Genomic DNA, 15,518 nt, shown 5'->3' with positions numbered 1-15,518 from the left:
GTTGGCTCTCAGTGGAGTAGCTCAGGGCAGGGAGCCGTGAGGGCGAGGCCTGGGCTTGGGTTCTTGTGGGCGCGTTGCGTCCCTGTTCCATGTGAGGGCTCCAGCCTCCACGGCACCTCCCTGCACAGGGAGATGCGGGGGAGTGCTCCCCTAGCCCCTGCACCAGGGACTCCGGCTCCGGAGATGGCTCTCAACGCAGCGGCGCTGCCTTAGAGGACGTGATACACCGGACGTGAGGGGATTGGGAGTTGGGACATGCTGGCTTGGCGTCTCCTGTCCCTGGTTCTTTGTGCGACGCTGTCTGCGGTGTGCACCGTCCCTCTCCTGGTAGTGAGGCAAACTTGGCCTTTCGGGGGGTTCAGCTTCCAGCGTGTTAACCAGGTTTGCACGCCAAGTCTCGATCTTTGTGGTTAAGCTGCGGATTGGAGTGAAGTAATGTGTAGCAGCATGAACTCTGCACTCCTGTGAGCAGAGTGTGGGGCTGAAAGGGTGGGTCCGGTAGCCAGGCGGAGTGCTGAGCCGGAGTGGGGGTGCAGAAGGTGAAGGCCCTCCCTTTGCATGCCTGCCCGTGTTCTCTCCCTTTGCCCTCTGTCTGTGGGGCCACACAGCTGATTCTCTCCGGTGGGTCCCAGAGTGTGTTCTGTGTGCGCCCGTGCGTGCAGCTGGTCCCTGTTCCTCCCTGGCCTGACGTGCGTGCGCGCACACGCGCCTCTGCCTGCACACCTTGCATGGGTGCAGTGGTGCTGCTGCCGCCGCCGCCCACTCTTTGCCCCACTTGGCTCTCTCCTGGGCTTGAAGAAACGTGTTTTTCAAAGGCGGCTCCTGTCTCCTGATCAGTGCTGGGTGAACAACTCGGTGTCTCCCCTGGCTGAGCCCTGACCCAGAGGCCTGGCCGTGCCGTGTATCTGCCTGTGGTGGGGGGGGGGCGCAGGGGCCGGTCCCTGCCTCTGGACCAAATCGGGACAGATTTTTGTGGCTTGGATCACAAGGAGTGGCATACCTGTTTCTTCCCTTGTTCTGCGGGGAGGGGGAGGGGTGCTTCTGTCTGGTCCCGCACCTTTGCCACAGCGCCCTGGTGGCCGCAGTGAGCAGCAGACAGGCCTCGGTCGCCTGTGCCCACTGCTCCCAGCGTGCTTGGTGCTCCTCCTCACAGTCGTCTCCACACAGAAGAAGCAAACTTGGGAAGTTGCCGTGATTTCTTTCCTGTACCTGAGCCCTTGGCCACGGCGTGTCCGTGCCTCGGCCAGGTCAGAGGCCTGCCTTCTGTGCTGACAAGGTGGACTGGCCTGAGGTTCCTTCTCAACAGGGCGTTAGGCACAGCCATGCTTTGGGCCCCGCTCGCACCTCACTCCCACGTGCGCCTGCTCTGGAGCCCACCTTTGATGGCGCTGCTGTTCTCCGTGCCCTCGCCGCTGCCCTGGCCTGCCGAGAGCTGCAGAGCCGGGGCAGGGCCCAGGGGCTGGGAGTGGTGCGCTCTGCACTGCCCTTGCAGGCGCTCGCTCTGGGCAGCTGGTGAGGAAGGAAGGGTGGGAGGAGCTTGGCCGGCGTGTGGGCTCCGTGTTCCCGTGGGTGCCCCGTGGCAGGCCTGGCGCTAGGGCCATGGCTTGCAGGCTGCTTCTGTCACTCAGGAGCATGTTGGACGGCCGTATCAGTGTGCAGACTTCCTGCTTGGTCTGTGCCGGCTGTGCGCTGAGTTTTATGGGAGGGGTTAGGCTGAATGCTTTATTTTACTTTTTTTTTTTTAAAGATTTATTTATTTCAAAGTCAGAGTTACACAGAGAGAGGAGAGGCAGAGAGAGAGAGAGAGAGATCTTCCATCCGATGGTTCACTCCCCAGTTGGATGCAATGGCCAGATCTGTGCTGATCTGAAGCCAGGAGCCAGGAGCTTCTACCGGGTGCAGGGGCCCAAGGACTTGGGCCATCTTCTACTGCTTTCCTCAGGCCACAGCAGAGAGCTGGATCAGAAGTGGAGCAGCCAAGTCTGGAATCGGCACCCATATGGGATGCTGGCACTGCAGGCCAGGGCGTTAACCCGCTGTGCCACAGCGCCAGCCCCTGCTTTTATTTTTAAAAAGATTTATTTATTTTTATTTGAAAGGCAGAGTTGCAGAGAGAGAGAGGGAGAGAGACAGACAGAGATCTTCCATTTGCTGGTTCACTCCGCCAAATGGCTCTAATGGTTGGGACAGGGCCAGGTTGAAGCCAGGAGCCTGGAACTCCATCCAGGTGGGTGGTACAAGCTCCAGCACTTGGGTCATCTTCTGCCTTCCCAGACACGTTAGCAAGGAGCTGGATCCAAAGTGTAGCAGCCAGAGCCTGCATTGGTGCTCCAGTAGGGGATGCCAGCGTTGCAGGCAGCGGCTTAACACAATGCTGGCCCTGCAGGCTGGCTGTTTTAAATTAGGATTATAAGCGTTGGGGCTGGCGTTGTGACTTGGAGGGTAAAGTTGCTGAGCTGGTGCCCTTTTGTGTCCTGGCTGCTCCATTTCGGATCCAGCTCTCAGCTAATGGCCTGGGAAAGCAGCAGCAGATGGCCCAAGAACCTGGGCCCCTCCCACCCATGTGAGAGACCAGGAAGAAGCTCCTGGCTCCTGGCCGTGTTCCGGCCCCACACTGGCTGCTACAGCCATCTGGGGAGTGAACCAGCAGATGGGAGATGGCTCTCTTTCTGTCTCTGCCTCTTTCTCTGTAACTCAGACTTTCAAAATAAGTGAGTCTTTAAAAAAAAAAAAGAAAAAGGTTTGTAAGTGTTGACTTCAGGGGTGGGGAATGTCTTACCTGCCGGGGGCCTTTTGGGTACTTAGGGCATCATCTGTAGGCCATACAAAATTATCAGGTTAAAAATCAGCCTGCTGTAGCTTTATTGAATTCCCAGTCCTGTCTGTGGTTGCCTTGCCTGGGCCAGACCAGAGGATTTTGTGGTCCTTGTGTACGGCCCGTGGGCTAGACGTTCCCTACCCCTGGTTTATTTGGTAGGTTACCGTACACGCTTTGGGCTGGCTGGTTGGCTGTCTGGCTTGCTTTATTTATTTTTACATTATTTCCCCTTATTTGAGAGAGACAGAAAGATTTGTGATCCATGGGTTCACTCCCCAGATGCCTGCAACAGCCAGCACAGGGCCAGGAGCTCCATCCAGATCGCCCACATGGGTGGCAGGGACCCAAGGACTTGAGTCGCCACCACTGCATCCCAGGGTGTGCGCTGGCAGGAAGCTGGGGTCAGTGGTGAAGGTGGAGGGGTGGGAGTGTGGCACAGAGGTTCAGCTGCTGCTTGTTAGGCCGCACAGCTTCTGGTCCAGCTCCCTGCTAATGCGCCTGGGAGGCAGTGGGAGATGCCCCAGCGCTTGGGCCCCTGCACCCGTGTGGGAGACCCGATGGCATCCCAGGCTCCGGGCTTCAGCCTGGCCTGGTCCTGGCAGTTGTGGCCATTAGTGAGCCAGTGGATGGATGATCTCTTTCTTTCTGTCTCTTCTCTGTCACTCTGCCTTTCTAATAAATACGTTTTGAAGACTTATTATTTATTTGAAAGTCTTAGGGAGGGAGAGATCGTCCATCTGCTGGTTCACCCCTAAATAGCCACAACAGCCAGGGCTTGGGCCAGACTGAAGCCAAGAGCCAGGAGCCTCCCCTGGTTCTCCTGCGTGGCCCAAGCACCTGGGCCATCCTCTGGTGCTTTCCCAGGTGCACCAGCAGGGAGCTGGATTGGAAGTGGAGCGGAGAGCAATCGATACTCATGTGCTGGCTTCATTCCCCAAATGGCCATAATGGCTGGGGCTGAGCCTGGACCAGGCCAAAGCCAGGAGCATGGACATGGAACTCCCTCTGGGTCTCCTGTGTGATGGCAGGGGCTCGAGTACTCAGGCTGTCTTCCATTGCCTTCCCAGGTGCACCAGCAGGGAGCTGGATCCAAAGTAGAGCAGCTGGGACTTGAACCGGTGCTCATATGGGATAGGCAACTTAATCTGCTATGCCCCAGTGCTACCCCTCCCTCCCCTGAAGTGAGATCTTAACCACTGTGCCAAAAACCCAGCCCTTTGGGCTTGCTTTAAATATTGATTGGTGGAGACAGAGGGTTGTTCAGCTTGGGGTGTGTTTTTCCGCCAAGGACAAGAGATGTTTTCTTGGTGAACTCCCGAAGGGCGAAATGTGAATTCTGGATTGTTTCTCCTCTTTCAGGGGCAGATAAAAGTAGCCAAGAGACGGGTCGTGATGGCGTCCCTCTACCTGGGGACAGGTCCTCTGGAACAGGAGCTGGTAAGCCCATGGGAGGTCCCGGCTGCTGGGCGCCATCAGGCTGGTGTGGGTCCGCCTTTCCCAGCCCCCCTCAGCCTGCTCTTGCTTCTGTCACCCCGGGTGTGATCAGGGTGACAGCCAGGGTCTCTGGGCTGCTCTGTCTACCAAGGTCGGGCTTGGTAGAGTGGCCACAGGCTGCTTGTTTCTGTATGGCTTGTGAGCTAAGAGCAGTTTCCATGTTTTCAAGTGATTGGGGAAAAAAACAAAAGAACCTTTTGTGGTTTGTATAAAGTATGTGAAATTCAGATTTCTGTGTCCATAAATAAAGTTTTATTGGAACACAGCCATGCTCATTCACTGGTGTGTTGTCTGCGGCTGCTTCCGCGTTAGAGACACGCCTGAGTAGTTGTGATGGAGCCCATCTGGCCCGCGGGGCCCAGATTACCCACTGTTTGCTCTTTCCAGACAGGGCTCTCTGATCCTGTGCTGGACAGATGACCCCGCGTGCAGCTGGGCTGGCTTGCCCAGCCTGCTGACACTGGCGGCAGGAGCAGGTGTGCTGTCCTTGTCTCACCTGGACTTGCTGTCTCCCGCCATACTTGGCAGTCACACGGAGCCAGCCCCAGCGGGTTTGCACGCGGGGGCCCTGTGTGGACGCGGAGGGCTGCAGTGAGCGTGTGCTTTGTCTTAGTCCCCTGGGGACTCCGCCCCCAGGGAGTGGACGGGACTTCCTGTTCCCTCCTCGTTCTGGATCACAGGTGGGAGCTGGGGGAGGGGAGGGTGGGTTAGCACGTGCCCTTCCCCCGCCCTCTCAGCCTCCCTGAGGAGGGAGGTCACCTCTGATTTAGGGCGCACTCTCTACGGCTGTGTGCAGAGCCTGCACAGTCTCACGGGAGAACGTCACATCCAGCCGTGGAGAGTGGCTGCTGGGCAGACTGCCCGGGTCCATCTGTTCCGCAGATACCTGCCGAGCACTAGCCACAAGTGGTGCTTTGTCTGTGTTTTTTTTCCCCTTAGATTTATTTATCTATTTGTAAGGCAGAGTTAGAAAGAGGGAGAGACAGAGATCTTCCATTCACTGGTTCACTCCTCAAATAGCCACAATGGCCGGAGCTAGGCCAGTCTGAAGTGAGGAGCCAGGGCTCCATCTGGGTCTCCCACGTGGGTGCAGGGACCCAAGCACTTGGGCCACCTTCTGCTGCTTTCCCAGGTGCATTAGCAGGGAGCTGGATGGGAAGTGGAGTAGCTGGGGCTCAAACCAGCACAGATGTGGGAGCAGGTGTCAATTTTACTTGCTACATCACAACGCTGGCCCCTGTTTGTTGTCCTCGAGGGATTCCAAGAGCGCAGGGCCCAGTCTGCTGGGCAGCAGGCCCTTGGCTGCAACCACCTTTCTGTGCCTGAGGCCAGGCTGGGCAGTGCTGGGCGGGAGCTGCTGCTGAGGCCGAGGCCAAGAGGAGGGTGGTGATGGTGTGTGTGTGGGTGCGTGTGTGGATGTGTGGGTGCACCTGTACGTGTGGCTCAGCACAGTTAGGGCACAGTTATTCATGTTTCTAAGTACACCAGGCGTCATCCAAGTCTTACACTTAGATTCTTTTTGGTTTTTTCCTTGTTAGGTGGATTGCCTGGAAAGTACGCTAGAAAAATCTCTCCAAGCAAAATTTCCTTCTGACCTCAAGGTCTCCATCCTCTTAGACTTCACGCGGGGCTCGAGAGGTGGGTGTGGTGCATGCCGCCTCTTTCCTCTCTCAGGTCCTTGGGATGCGATGTGAGGACTTACCTGGGCCCCACCTCCTGCCCCACCCCTCCGGCCCGTCCTCAGGCAGAGACAGTGAAGACTCCCAGGCTGGCTTGAGGCTGCCCGATGGGTACCGTGTGACTGAACGCCCGACTGAAACAGCTTAAGAAAAGCATTTTCGACCCCTGAGACTGACGGTGGGCAGGCTGAGGGCCAGGGTCCTCTCCTGGCCCTGCTGCTTTTAGACTGACTTCTTTTTCATGCTCTGGTGGCCACGGCTGTGTCCCCACGATGCCTTGTCCATTGGAGGAGAGTAGGCCTCCCTGAGAGACCGACTCCTGGGGGCCCGTGTGCACCTGCTCCTAGGCTTGGAGCGTGCCGCGCGGCCTGGCGCCTGTGGAGCTGTCGGGGTGAAGCGTCCTCTTTTTCTCAGAGTAGAAAGGCTGAGAGTGGGGTGCCGGTGCCCCAGGAGGCAGCTGGGGCAGTTGCCAGCAGGAGGGGGTGTGAGAGATGCAAGGGTCTGCGACACGGAGCACCCCAGGCCTGCTCCCAGCTACGGCCGGCATCCAGAGCAGAAGTGTCCCTGGGTCCCCTGGCGGCATGGCCGATCCAGATGGGCAGTGCGGGTCTCCGGATGCCCCTCGCTGTGGGCAGGCGGGCATCTGGCACGGTGTCGACTGCCCCCCTGTTTTCTCTGCTCCCATACATGCAGGCAGGAAGAACTCGCGCACAATGCTGCTCCCGCTCCTGCAGAAGTTTCCAGAACAGGTCCGAGTCTCCCTCTTCCACACGCCAAACCTCCGTGGTCTCCTGAGGCTCTTTATCCCCGAGCGCTTCAACGAGACCATCGGTCTCCAGCACATTAAGGTGTACCTGTTTGACAACAGCGTGATCCTGAGCGGGTGAGCAGCCCTTGCCAGTGTCTGTGCCTCCGGGGCTGCAGCGTGGTCGGCAGTGGGAGGAGGAGGAAGGGCGGTCTGCGCCCCGAGCCTCACGGCGCCTGTTGGATCTCTGTTGCCCACAGGGGAGTGCCTCCCGCGGCTGCACCCTGCTGTGGGCTGGGACTCGGAGGGTGGTTTGGAAGATGGCCTTCCTTGCTTGTGGGGCATGGCTGCCTGGCGGCTGCTGTGCGCTCCCACTTAGTTCTCACTCCTGACGCGTGAAAAGCAGCCCAGAGAGGACGAGTCACTTTTCAGAGCCACAGACAGCACAGTCAGAGCCAGGATGGAATCAGGTCCTTTGGGCTGTCGGATGTGCCCCATGTGGATGGCTCTCTGCGTCCCCGTCGCCCTGTCGGATTCGCGGCCCCTTTGTGGCCACGGTTCTGTGTCACCTCAGTACAGGGCTGCTGCTGGGAGCTCTCGTGGCATCCTGAGTTTGTCGTTCCTGTGCCGGTTCCCCCGAGAGCCTGGTCCCAGGCCGTGGTGCTGCCCAGTCCCTGAGTGCTCCCTGCTGCTTCTCCCGTAGTGCGAACCTGAGTGACTCCTACTTCACCAACCGCCAGGACCGCTACGTGTTCCTGCAGGACTGTGCGGACGTCGCCGACTTCTTCACGGAGCTGGTGGAGGCCGTGGGGGACGTGTCCCTGCAGCTGCAGGGGGATGACACGGTGCAGGTGGTGGACGGCATGGTGCACCCTTACAAAGGTACGACCTGGCTCTGCCCTCTGCCGCTGCAGGGCGCACAGCCCCGAGAGCACACCTCTGGGTGGCCATGCCGCAGGCACAGGACACGTGGGCGGCAGGGCCTCTGCGCTTTTGCCTCGGAAGCCAGACGGGTATGACGGGCTGGCTGTCCGTCGTGCCCTGCAGGCAGGAGAGCCGCTGGGAAGGGGGCAGTGTGGGTGTCGACAGGAAGCAGCCTGCTTCCTGTCACAGAGGCCCCGTGGCTCCCGGCTCCACTGAGCTCTGTGGCCTCTTGCCTGGAAAGCGCTCGGCTGCTCCCTGGAAGTCAGCGGGCATCTGCATTCCTGTGATTCCTGTGGCGTGGCCTGGGCTGTGTCTGCGAGTCTGCAGTGGAGGGAGGAGAGCAGCCCCCAGGTGCCGCGGCCCTGGAGAGGCCCGGCCAGGCGGTGACCCGGGTGGGGCCCCTGCCTGCTGCCCGTGCGTGCTGTCACCACTGTCGTAGTGTGAATTCCATCAGGAACAGATTTGTGGCAATCTTTTTCTCTTGTTACATAAGTACCTACGTAGTCTCAGTTTTTCCTTTTCTCTCACAGAGACTAAAGTGATCACATCTAGCCTCTGGTCCCAGGTAACAGGCCAGCGCGGCTGCGAGGGAAAGGGGCCCGTGGGGGGGCAGGAGTGAGGGTGTGGCGAGTGCAGGTGCGTTCAGGGGCTGCTGTGAGCACAGAGGGTCAGGGCGCTCAGTCACGCGGGGCCACGGCCTCCTCCCTCCCCACCCTTCCGCTTCCCCAGCAGTTCAGGTGTCTGTCAGCCTGGGTCCACGTACTAGCTGTCCCTTCGCGGTCCACGGCCCAGCCCTGACGGGTACCCGGTTGTCTGCCCGCTGCCTCCCCGCCTGCTGTGACCCTGTCAGCCTTGCTGTTGGTGCTAGTCTTCTGAGAACTGGCTTTGGACGGTGTCATATTCTCATTTTGTTTTATTAAATTCTGCTTACTTTTATATTTCCTTTTCTTGTTTGGTTCTTCCCCCTGGATTCGGTTAAGTGGCTAGCCTGTGAATTTTTGTCTTTTCTTGTCTAATCATAGGCTGCGCCTCGTGTCTTTCCTTGAGTCAGTCTGCACGTGCGCTTGTCCCCGTCTGGTCTGCGTACAGAAGGCACCCTCGAGCCTTCAGCCTGCCTCTCCCCACGCTGCCCTCAGCGGCCTGCCATCCCCCGGGCGTCTCCAGCTGTGACGGAGCCGCTGTTTTCTCCATGACACCTGTCTTGTGATATGTGTTTGCTCTTTTTTTAAAAAAAAATTAAATGTTTATTCATTTATTTGAAAGGCAGGCTGGTTCACTCCCCACATGGCCCCAACTGCCCAGGCTGGACCAGGCTGAAGCCAGGAGCCAGGAACTCCATCTGTGTCTCCCATGTGGGTGCAGGGCCCAGTACTTGAACTGTCCATCTTCTACTGCCTTTCCCGGGTGCGTTAGCAGGGAGCTGGATCAGAAGCAGAGCAGCCAGGGCCGGTGCTGTGGTATAGTGTGTAAAGCCACCACTTGCGGTGCTGGCATCCCATATGGGCGCCAGTTCAAGTCCTGGCTGCTTCTCTTCTGATCCAGCTCTCTGCTGTGGCCTAGGAAAGCAGTGGAAGATGGCACAGGCCTTTGGGCCCCTGCGCTCACATGGGAGACCCGGAAGTGGCTCCTGGCTTCAGATCGGCACAGTTCTGGCCATTGCAGCTATTTGGGGAGTGAACCAATGGATGGAAGACTCGCTTGCCTTTCAAATAAATAAATAAATATATATTTTTTCTTTTTCTTTTTAAAGCGTGGGGCCTGTGCTCTGGCTCACTTGGCTAATCCTCCACCTGTGGCACTGGCATCCCATATGGGCGCCGGGTTCTAGTCCCGGTCACTCCTCTTCCAGTACAGCTCTCTGCTGTAGTCCAGGAGGGCAGTGGAGGATGGCCCAAGTGCTTGGGCCCCTGCACCCCCATGGGAAACCACATGAGAAGCTCTGGCTCCTGGCTTTGGATTGGCGCAGTGCCAGTCGTGGTGGCCATCTGGGGAGCGAACCAACGGAAGGAAGACCTTTCTGTCTGTCTCTCTCACTGTCTGTAACTCTAGCTGTCAAATAAATGAATAGAATAGAATAGAATCAGAGCGGCCAGCATTCAAACTAGCACTCTGATGTGGGCACGCAAGTGGCAGCTGAAACTGCTGTGTCACAGTGCTGACCCCGTGCTGTTTTGTTGTTATACATGTCTTTATTTAAATAAGCTGCTTATCGAGTTGTGGCAGGCATTCCTTCCCCAGTTCTGAACCTACAGCAGCTCCCCAGGTACCACTGTCCTGTTCGTGTTGCCCTCAGTCCATCTTGCCCTTGAGCTTTTCGTAATGGATTTGTTATGCGATGACGCGACTCTTTCCTTCTTGGCTGGGCGTTCGTAGGGCAGCTGCTTACGACATCTGCTTGCTGTCACGTGCTGTGTCCCCTGCCCTCACTGCTCTCCTGTGTCTCCTCCTAGGTGACCGGGCTGCATTCTGCAAGGCAGCCCACGAGAGGGTCATGGGCGTGATCAACTCAGCCAGGGTTCGCCAGCAGCAGCTGCACGCCCAGACCTTCCACGGCGACCCCCTGCTGACCCAGGACGCAGCAGCAGCTGGTGACCGCAGACCAGCCCCCGACACCTGGATTTACCCTTTGGTCCAGATGAAGCCCTTTGAGATTCAGATCGATGAGATTGTCACAGAGACCCTGCTGACCGAGGCTGAGAGAGGCGCTAGGGTCTACCTTACCACTGGCTACTTTAACCTGACCCAGGCCTACATGGACCTGGTCCTGGGCACACGGGCCGAGTATCAGATCCTGCTGGCCTCGCCGGAGGTGAATGGCTTCTTTGGGGCCAAGGGGGTGGCCGGTGCCATCCCGGCAGCCTATGTGCACATCGAGCGACAGTTCTACAGTGAGGTGTGCAGCCTGGGGCAGCAGGAGCGGGTCCAGCTGCAGGAGTACTGGCGTAAGGGCTGGACGTTTCACGCCAAAGGTATGTGGCGGCTGGCCAGACGACTGCCCAGCACGGGGACACCTGCGGCGGGGGGAGTGCCGCCCTCCATTTCTCCTGTAGGGTCCTGGCTGGTCTGTGCTGGCAGCACGGAGGGCATGCCTGCAGCCGCCCCTGGAGCCCTCTTCCTTTTGTCCTCCTGGCCACCTCTACACACGTCCGCTGTCCCCTGATCTGGGGGTGAGCCGGCGTGAAGGGATTCAGCTGTGTGCAGTCTCCCTTTTTGCACAGAAAGCTTGTACACTGTGTTGGTGGGTGTTCTAAAGACACGTGGTGGGTGTCACCTCTTTCCTAGAATAGGTGAAGGGGGCGTAATCTTGTCTTGTGTTGGTCATGGAGTTCTTGCCTGTTGGCCTGTGCCCTTCTGGGCAGCAGACAGGACCCTCAGGGGTCATCCCAGGGCCCCTGTGCTCTGCCTTGCTTGTGTTCCGCCCATAGGCCAGCCTTCACCACTTTCCACAGAGCTGAGAAGAGAGCTCTGGCAGGACGGGGGTCGCCACAGTGTACGTTTGTTGTGACTTCCAAGGTGCCCAGTGAGGCATGTCCTCAGCTCTCCCTGAGACTGGACAGAATGTGCTTGAACCCCATCCCAGGGTCCCCTTGGTGCCGGCAGGCGCGCCCCTGTAGCAGCAAGGCCATGCTAAGGGACCCTGCCTACCCTGGGGCTTGCCCTCTGCCTGAAGACAGGTGGAAGCGCGGAGCCCGTGGGCCGCCAGTGATGCTTTCCTGGCATCTCCGGGCAGTCTGGAGGTCGGGTTTGCTCCTGGGCCAGTCTCGGTGGCATTTGGAGGATCTGAGAGGTGCCAGGGCCGGGGCCCGGGCCCGACTGCCAAGGCACACATCTGTGTGGTTTAGACTGGAGGTCAGTTTTTTTTTTTAAGATTTATTTATTGATTTGAAAGGCAGAGTTAGAGGCAGATGCACAGAGAGAGGTCCTTCATCCACGGTCACTCCCCAGATGGCCACAATGGCTGGAGCTGGGCCCATCAGAAGCCAGGAGCTTCTTTCCAGGCTCCCACATGGGTGCAGGGCGTCTTCTGCTTTCCCAGGCGCATTAGCAGGGAGCTGGATCAGAAATGGGGCGGAAGGGACTTGGACCGGTGCCCATGTAGGATGCCGACACTGGGTGTTGGCTTTACCCACTCTGCCACAGTGCCGGCCCCAATTTTTTAAAAATTTATTTATTTGAAAGAGTGACAACGAGATCTCCCATCAGCTGGTTTACTCCCCAAATGGCCGCATTAGCCAGGGCTGGGCCAGGCTGGAGCCGGGAGCTCCGGCTGAGTCTGCCACATGAGTGTCAGAGGCCTAGGTACTTGGACCATCATCGCTGCTCCCCAGGCTCGCTGGTGGGTGGCTGGTCAGAAGCAGCACTCGTGGCCTGCGGGCTTCCGCGTGGCTGCCTAACCGGCTGTGCTGCAACGCCGGCCTTCGCCCCAGCTGCAGCTCCCCTGTGCCCTTGTCAGTGCTGGAGGAAGTACTGCGGCCCCACCAGGTACTCTGCCGCGGGCGATGGGCTCATGGCCTGCGTGGGTGGGCATCCGGGTTCAGTGTGGGATGTGACTTCCACTGTGTTGTGGGTCTTGTCCCAGCACGTCCTGGGCTGAACTGGGTGGCTGTCAGGTGTCTCCAGACATGTGGGCCAGCCAGGGGACAGGGCAGTGGGACGAGTATGTGCAGATGGGCGTTGTCGCTTTTGAGATGGGCTCTGAAGGAGGAGTCGGGAGTGGGAGAAGCCTGGGAAGGTTTCTGGTGTTGGTGACACCGAGCCCGCAGGGCACGGCTGGACAGCACCATCTCCTGCTGGGCCTGGGCCTGGGAGGGCCCTGTCACTCTCCCTGCTCGGCCTGAGGGCTGGGAGGGCCCTGTCACTCTCCCAGCTCGGCCTGGGACTGGGAGGGCCCTGTCACTCTGGCCCCAGCTCGGCCGGGGACTGGGAGGGCCCTGTCGCTCTGACTCTGGTGTGGGTTGTTTCTCTGAAGCTGTGCTGATAGTCGTGGGTGACTCCCCAGTTACCGTTGAAACAGAAACACCCAACTGGCTTTTCCGGTGCGTCTCGCCTTTTCCCGGACTGCTGTGCTTCTGCCACTCCCTCCCTCCCGCCCTGCTCTGGGCAGGGCCTGTGATCTGGGAGCCTGGCTCAGAGGGGAGGCAGAAAGGATCTGTGTGGGACCCCGGGACACACAGGTGTGAGAGGAGGCAGAGGTGGGAGGGTTGAGGGTGCAGGGAGGGGTTCTTGCGAGCAGAGGGATCCTGCCAGAAAACCAGAGCCGAGGCCAGGGCGAGAGGCCAGGTCCTGCTGCTTAGTGCTTGAGCTCCGTGATGAGGTCTCTGTTTTTTTTCTTCTAAAGATCAATTTAATTATTTTAAAGGCAGAGTTGGAGACAGGGAGAGAGATAAAGCAAGCTTCTATGCACTGGTTCACTCCCCACGTGGTTGCACCCTGGGGTTGGGCCAGCCCAAAGCCAGGAGTGAGGTGCTCCATCCAGGTCTCTCGGTGGTGTTAGGGGCCTGAGTGCTTGGGTCATCGTCTGCTGCCTTCCCAGGTGCATTAGCAGGGAGCTGGATTAGAAGTGGAACGGCTGGGACTCGAGCCAGCACTCCTATGGGATGCCAGCATTGCAGGTGGTGACGTAACCCACTGTGCCACACGTCTGGGCCCCACGGTGAGGTCTTAAGTCAGCACCTTTTGTATCTCATCTGTTGTTTGCTTTCCCAAGGCATCCCGGAGCAAGTGAGGCTGAATGGGCAGCCCACACGGTGGCTTTGGGTTTGGATGGGCGGCACAGTGGAACATGTCCTGCAAGGCCTGTGCTGGGTGCAAGCCGTGTGCCTGTTGGGGTGTGTCTGTGGGCCAGAAAATTCCTGCCGATCCCCTGAGCTCCTGCAGGACAGGTCCAAGCTGTCTCGGCGCTCCTGCTCCCAGAAGCCCTTGGGTAGAGGAGACGGGATGCCATGGTTCTTGTACCTGGACAGGGTTCTGCTGGTCAGCACAGCACTGCCCTGGGAGTCAGGTCAGGCGGCTTTGAGGACTGGCTGTGCAGTGAACACGGCAGAGGCCCAGGGAGCGTGGAGGTGCAAGGAGCATCGGCTTGGCCACTGCCCTCGGGAAGCCTGCAGCTTGGCAGGAGTGAGGTCGTGCCGAGTGCCGCGGCCGAGTGTGGCGTCGCTTGCCTGCCTTGCGGCCAGGATCCCTGTGTGGAGTTGGCCGGAGCAGGGTGTGTGCTGTCCCGCAGCCCGTGTGCGCTGCTCACACGTCTCCGGCCTCGCTGTGTGTCTGTGTTGACAAGTGAAGCTGCGTCAGTTTGCTGGAAACCCTGTTTGGATTTGGTTTGGCAGTGGGTGTGGTCGAGAATCCTCAGGAGACCCCACGTGAAGGTGAAGGACAGACCGGCAGTGAGGACCGCGTGGTCCACCTTTACCTTGGCCGAAGCCCAAGGACCTGGTTCCACCTCTTCCTGTAAAGTGGGGTCGGGGCCCTGGACTGTGAGTTTGTCAGTTATCCATCACGTGGTTCATACCTAGGAGAGGGGTCGTGGAAGCCATCGGAGGTGTGTGTGGACGCTGAGGCCACGCTGCGGGGTGGGGGAGGCTCCGTGAGGCGCAGCGCCAGTGTTGGGCAGCAGGTGCTCCTGCGCTCACCTGGCTCACATCCTGGCAGACGCGTCAGGAGACAGAAGTGCCGTGAGCACACCCAGGCACTGGGCGCCCTTGCTCTGCCCCACCCTCTTTTCCGCATGCCTGGGACACTCCCGTTAGCCTGCAGCCGGGCCAGGCCACCTGACGTGGAGTCGAGCGCGGTCCAGTGTCAGATGTGTCATGCGACTGACTGAGACACGGCGGGCTCTTGTGATCACTTGGCCGGCGCCACAGCTCCAGGCGGTTCTGTAGGCTGTGAACTCTGGCCCCTTGTAGCGTGAGGAGGCTCCGGGGGTGCTGTGTGTCAGCCCCTACCTGCGGTTTGGTGCTGAAGGGCAAGCTCAGCTTCAGTCCTGGGCTTCGCTGCGTCTCCTGGCCTTCTGGAGAGACACAGGAGGGCCTCAGGCCGCATGCGCGTCCCTGTTCAGTGTGGGCGTCTTGTTGCCTGGTCTGACCCCTTGCCTAGTGGGTGTGGTGGGACAGAAGTCTGGGGGCTGGGGTAGAAGCAGGACTCCTAACGGGAAGCAGCTCCGAGTCTGCAGCAGACTGGTGTGTGGAGTGCTGGGGACCCCCTCCAAAGCTGACCTTGGTGGAGATGGACGGGCGGGCTTGGGGCCCCCTTGGCCACTGTTCACCACGCACTGGAGGCCCTGGAGGCCTTGGAAGCAGCAGCTTCAGTGCAGCCAGAGCGGTGGCCGTGAAATGTTGAGCCTGGGGTGAGGGGTTGCTGTTCCCCTGTCATCAGGACTTCCCAGCCCTGTCCCAGCGGCCCGCCCTGCGCATTGGAGGGGAGGGTCCGGAAGTGCTGGCCTGGACTTCTTGGTAGGCAGTGTCTAGCCTAGCAGCACAATGTGTGTGGTGAGGCGGAGCGCTCGATGAGATTTCTGGCTCCTGGTGACAGATCTGTTAATGATTGTGAGAATGTCACCGCTTCCAGGGCCTTCCCGGGAGCCCTTTGGCATGGCGCCTCTCGGTGCTCCCCGGCGGGAAGAGCCCGCAGCCCCGCCCTGTGTGCCGGCTCCGGTTCCTCACGGGGCAGTTCTCCTGCTCCTGGCCTGTCAGCACAGGTGGTGCTTCCGCATGGGAGGGTGGGCCGACATGCCTCTGTCCCCTCTCCATGACGTACGCATTGGCATCTCCTAGCTGGTGGGAGCCGTGTGTGAAATGGGGTCGTGGAGCAGAGGGAGCCTTCCGGCCGGTGTCTGGGACAGGAGCGATCCAGGCGGAGGGCA

General features: G+C 59.3%; 1 protein-coding gene across 1 annotated transcript in view; it reads left to right on the top strand.

The window, feature by feature from the left end:
- PGS1 (phosphatidylglycerophosphate synthase 1) overlaps positions 1-15,518 on the top strand; it is a 40,317-nt gene that overhangs the window by 11,654 nt on the left and 13,145 nt on the right. Inside the window, exons 3-7 of the mRNA XM_062175648.1 lie at positions 4,178-4,255; positions 5,851-5,950; positions 6,685-6,874; positions 7,440-7,618; positions 10,111-10,629. Of these exons, the coding sequence (XP_062031632.1) occupies positions 4,178-4,255; positions 5,851-5,950; positions 6,685-6,874; positions 7,440-7,618; positions 10,111-10,629 (1,066 nt within the window). The remainder of the gene's footprint in view (positions 1-4,177; positions 4,256-5,850; positions 5,951-6,684; positions 6,875-7,439; positions 7,619-10,110; positions 10,630-15,518) is intronic.

Source organism: Lepus europaeus, chromosome 18 (assembly GCF_033115175.1).
Source record: "Lepus europaeus isolate LE1 chromosome 18, mLepTim1.pri, whole genome shotgun sequence".
Lineage (NCBI taxonomy): Eukaryota > Metazoa > Chordata > Mammalia > Lagomorpha > Leporidae > Lepus > Lepus europaeus.
Note: the sequence above shows the minus strand (reverse complement) of the source record. Positions and strands in the feature narration are given on the sequence as shown.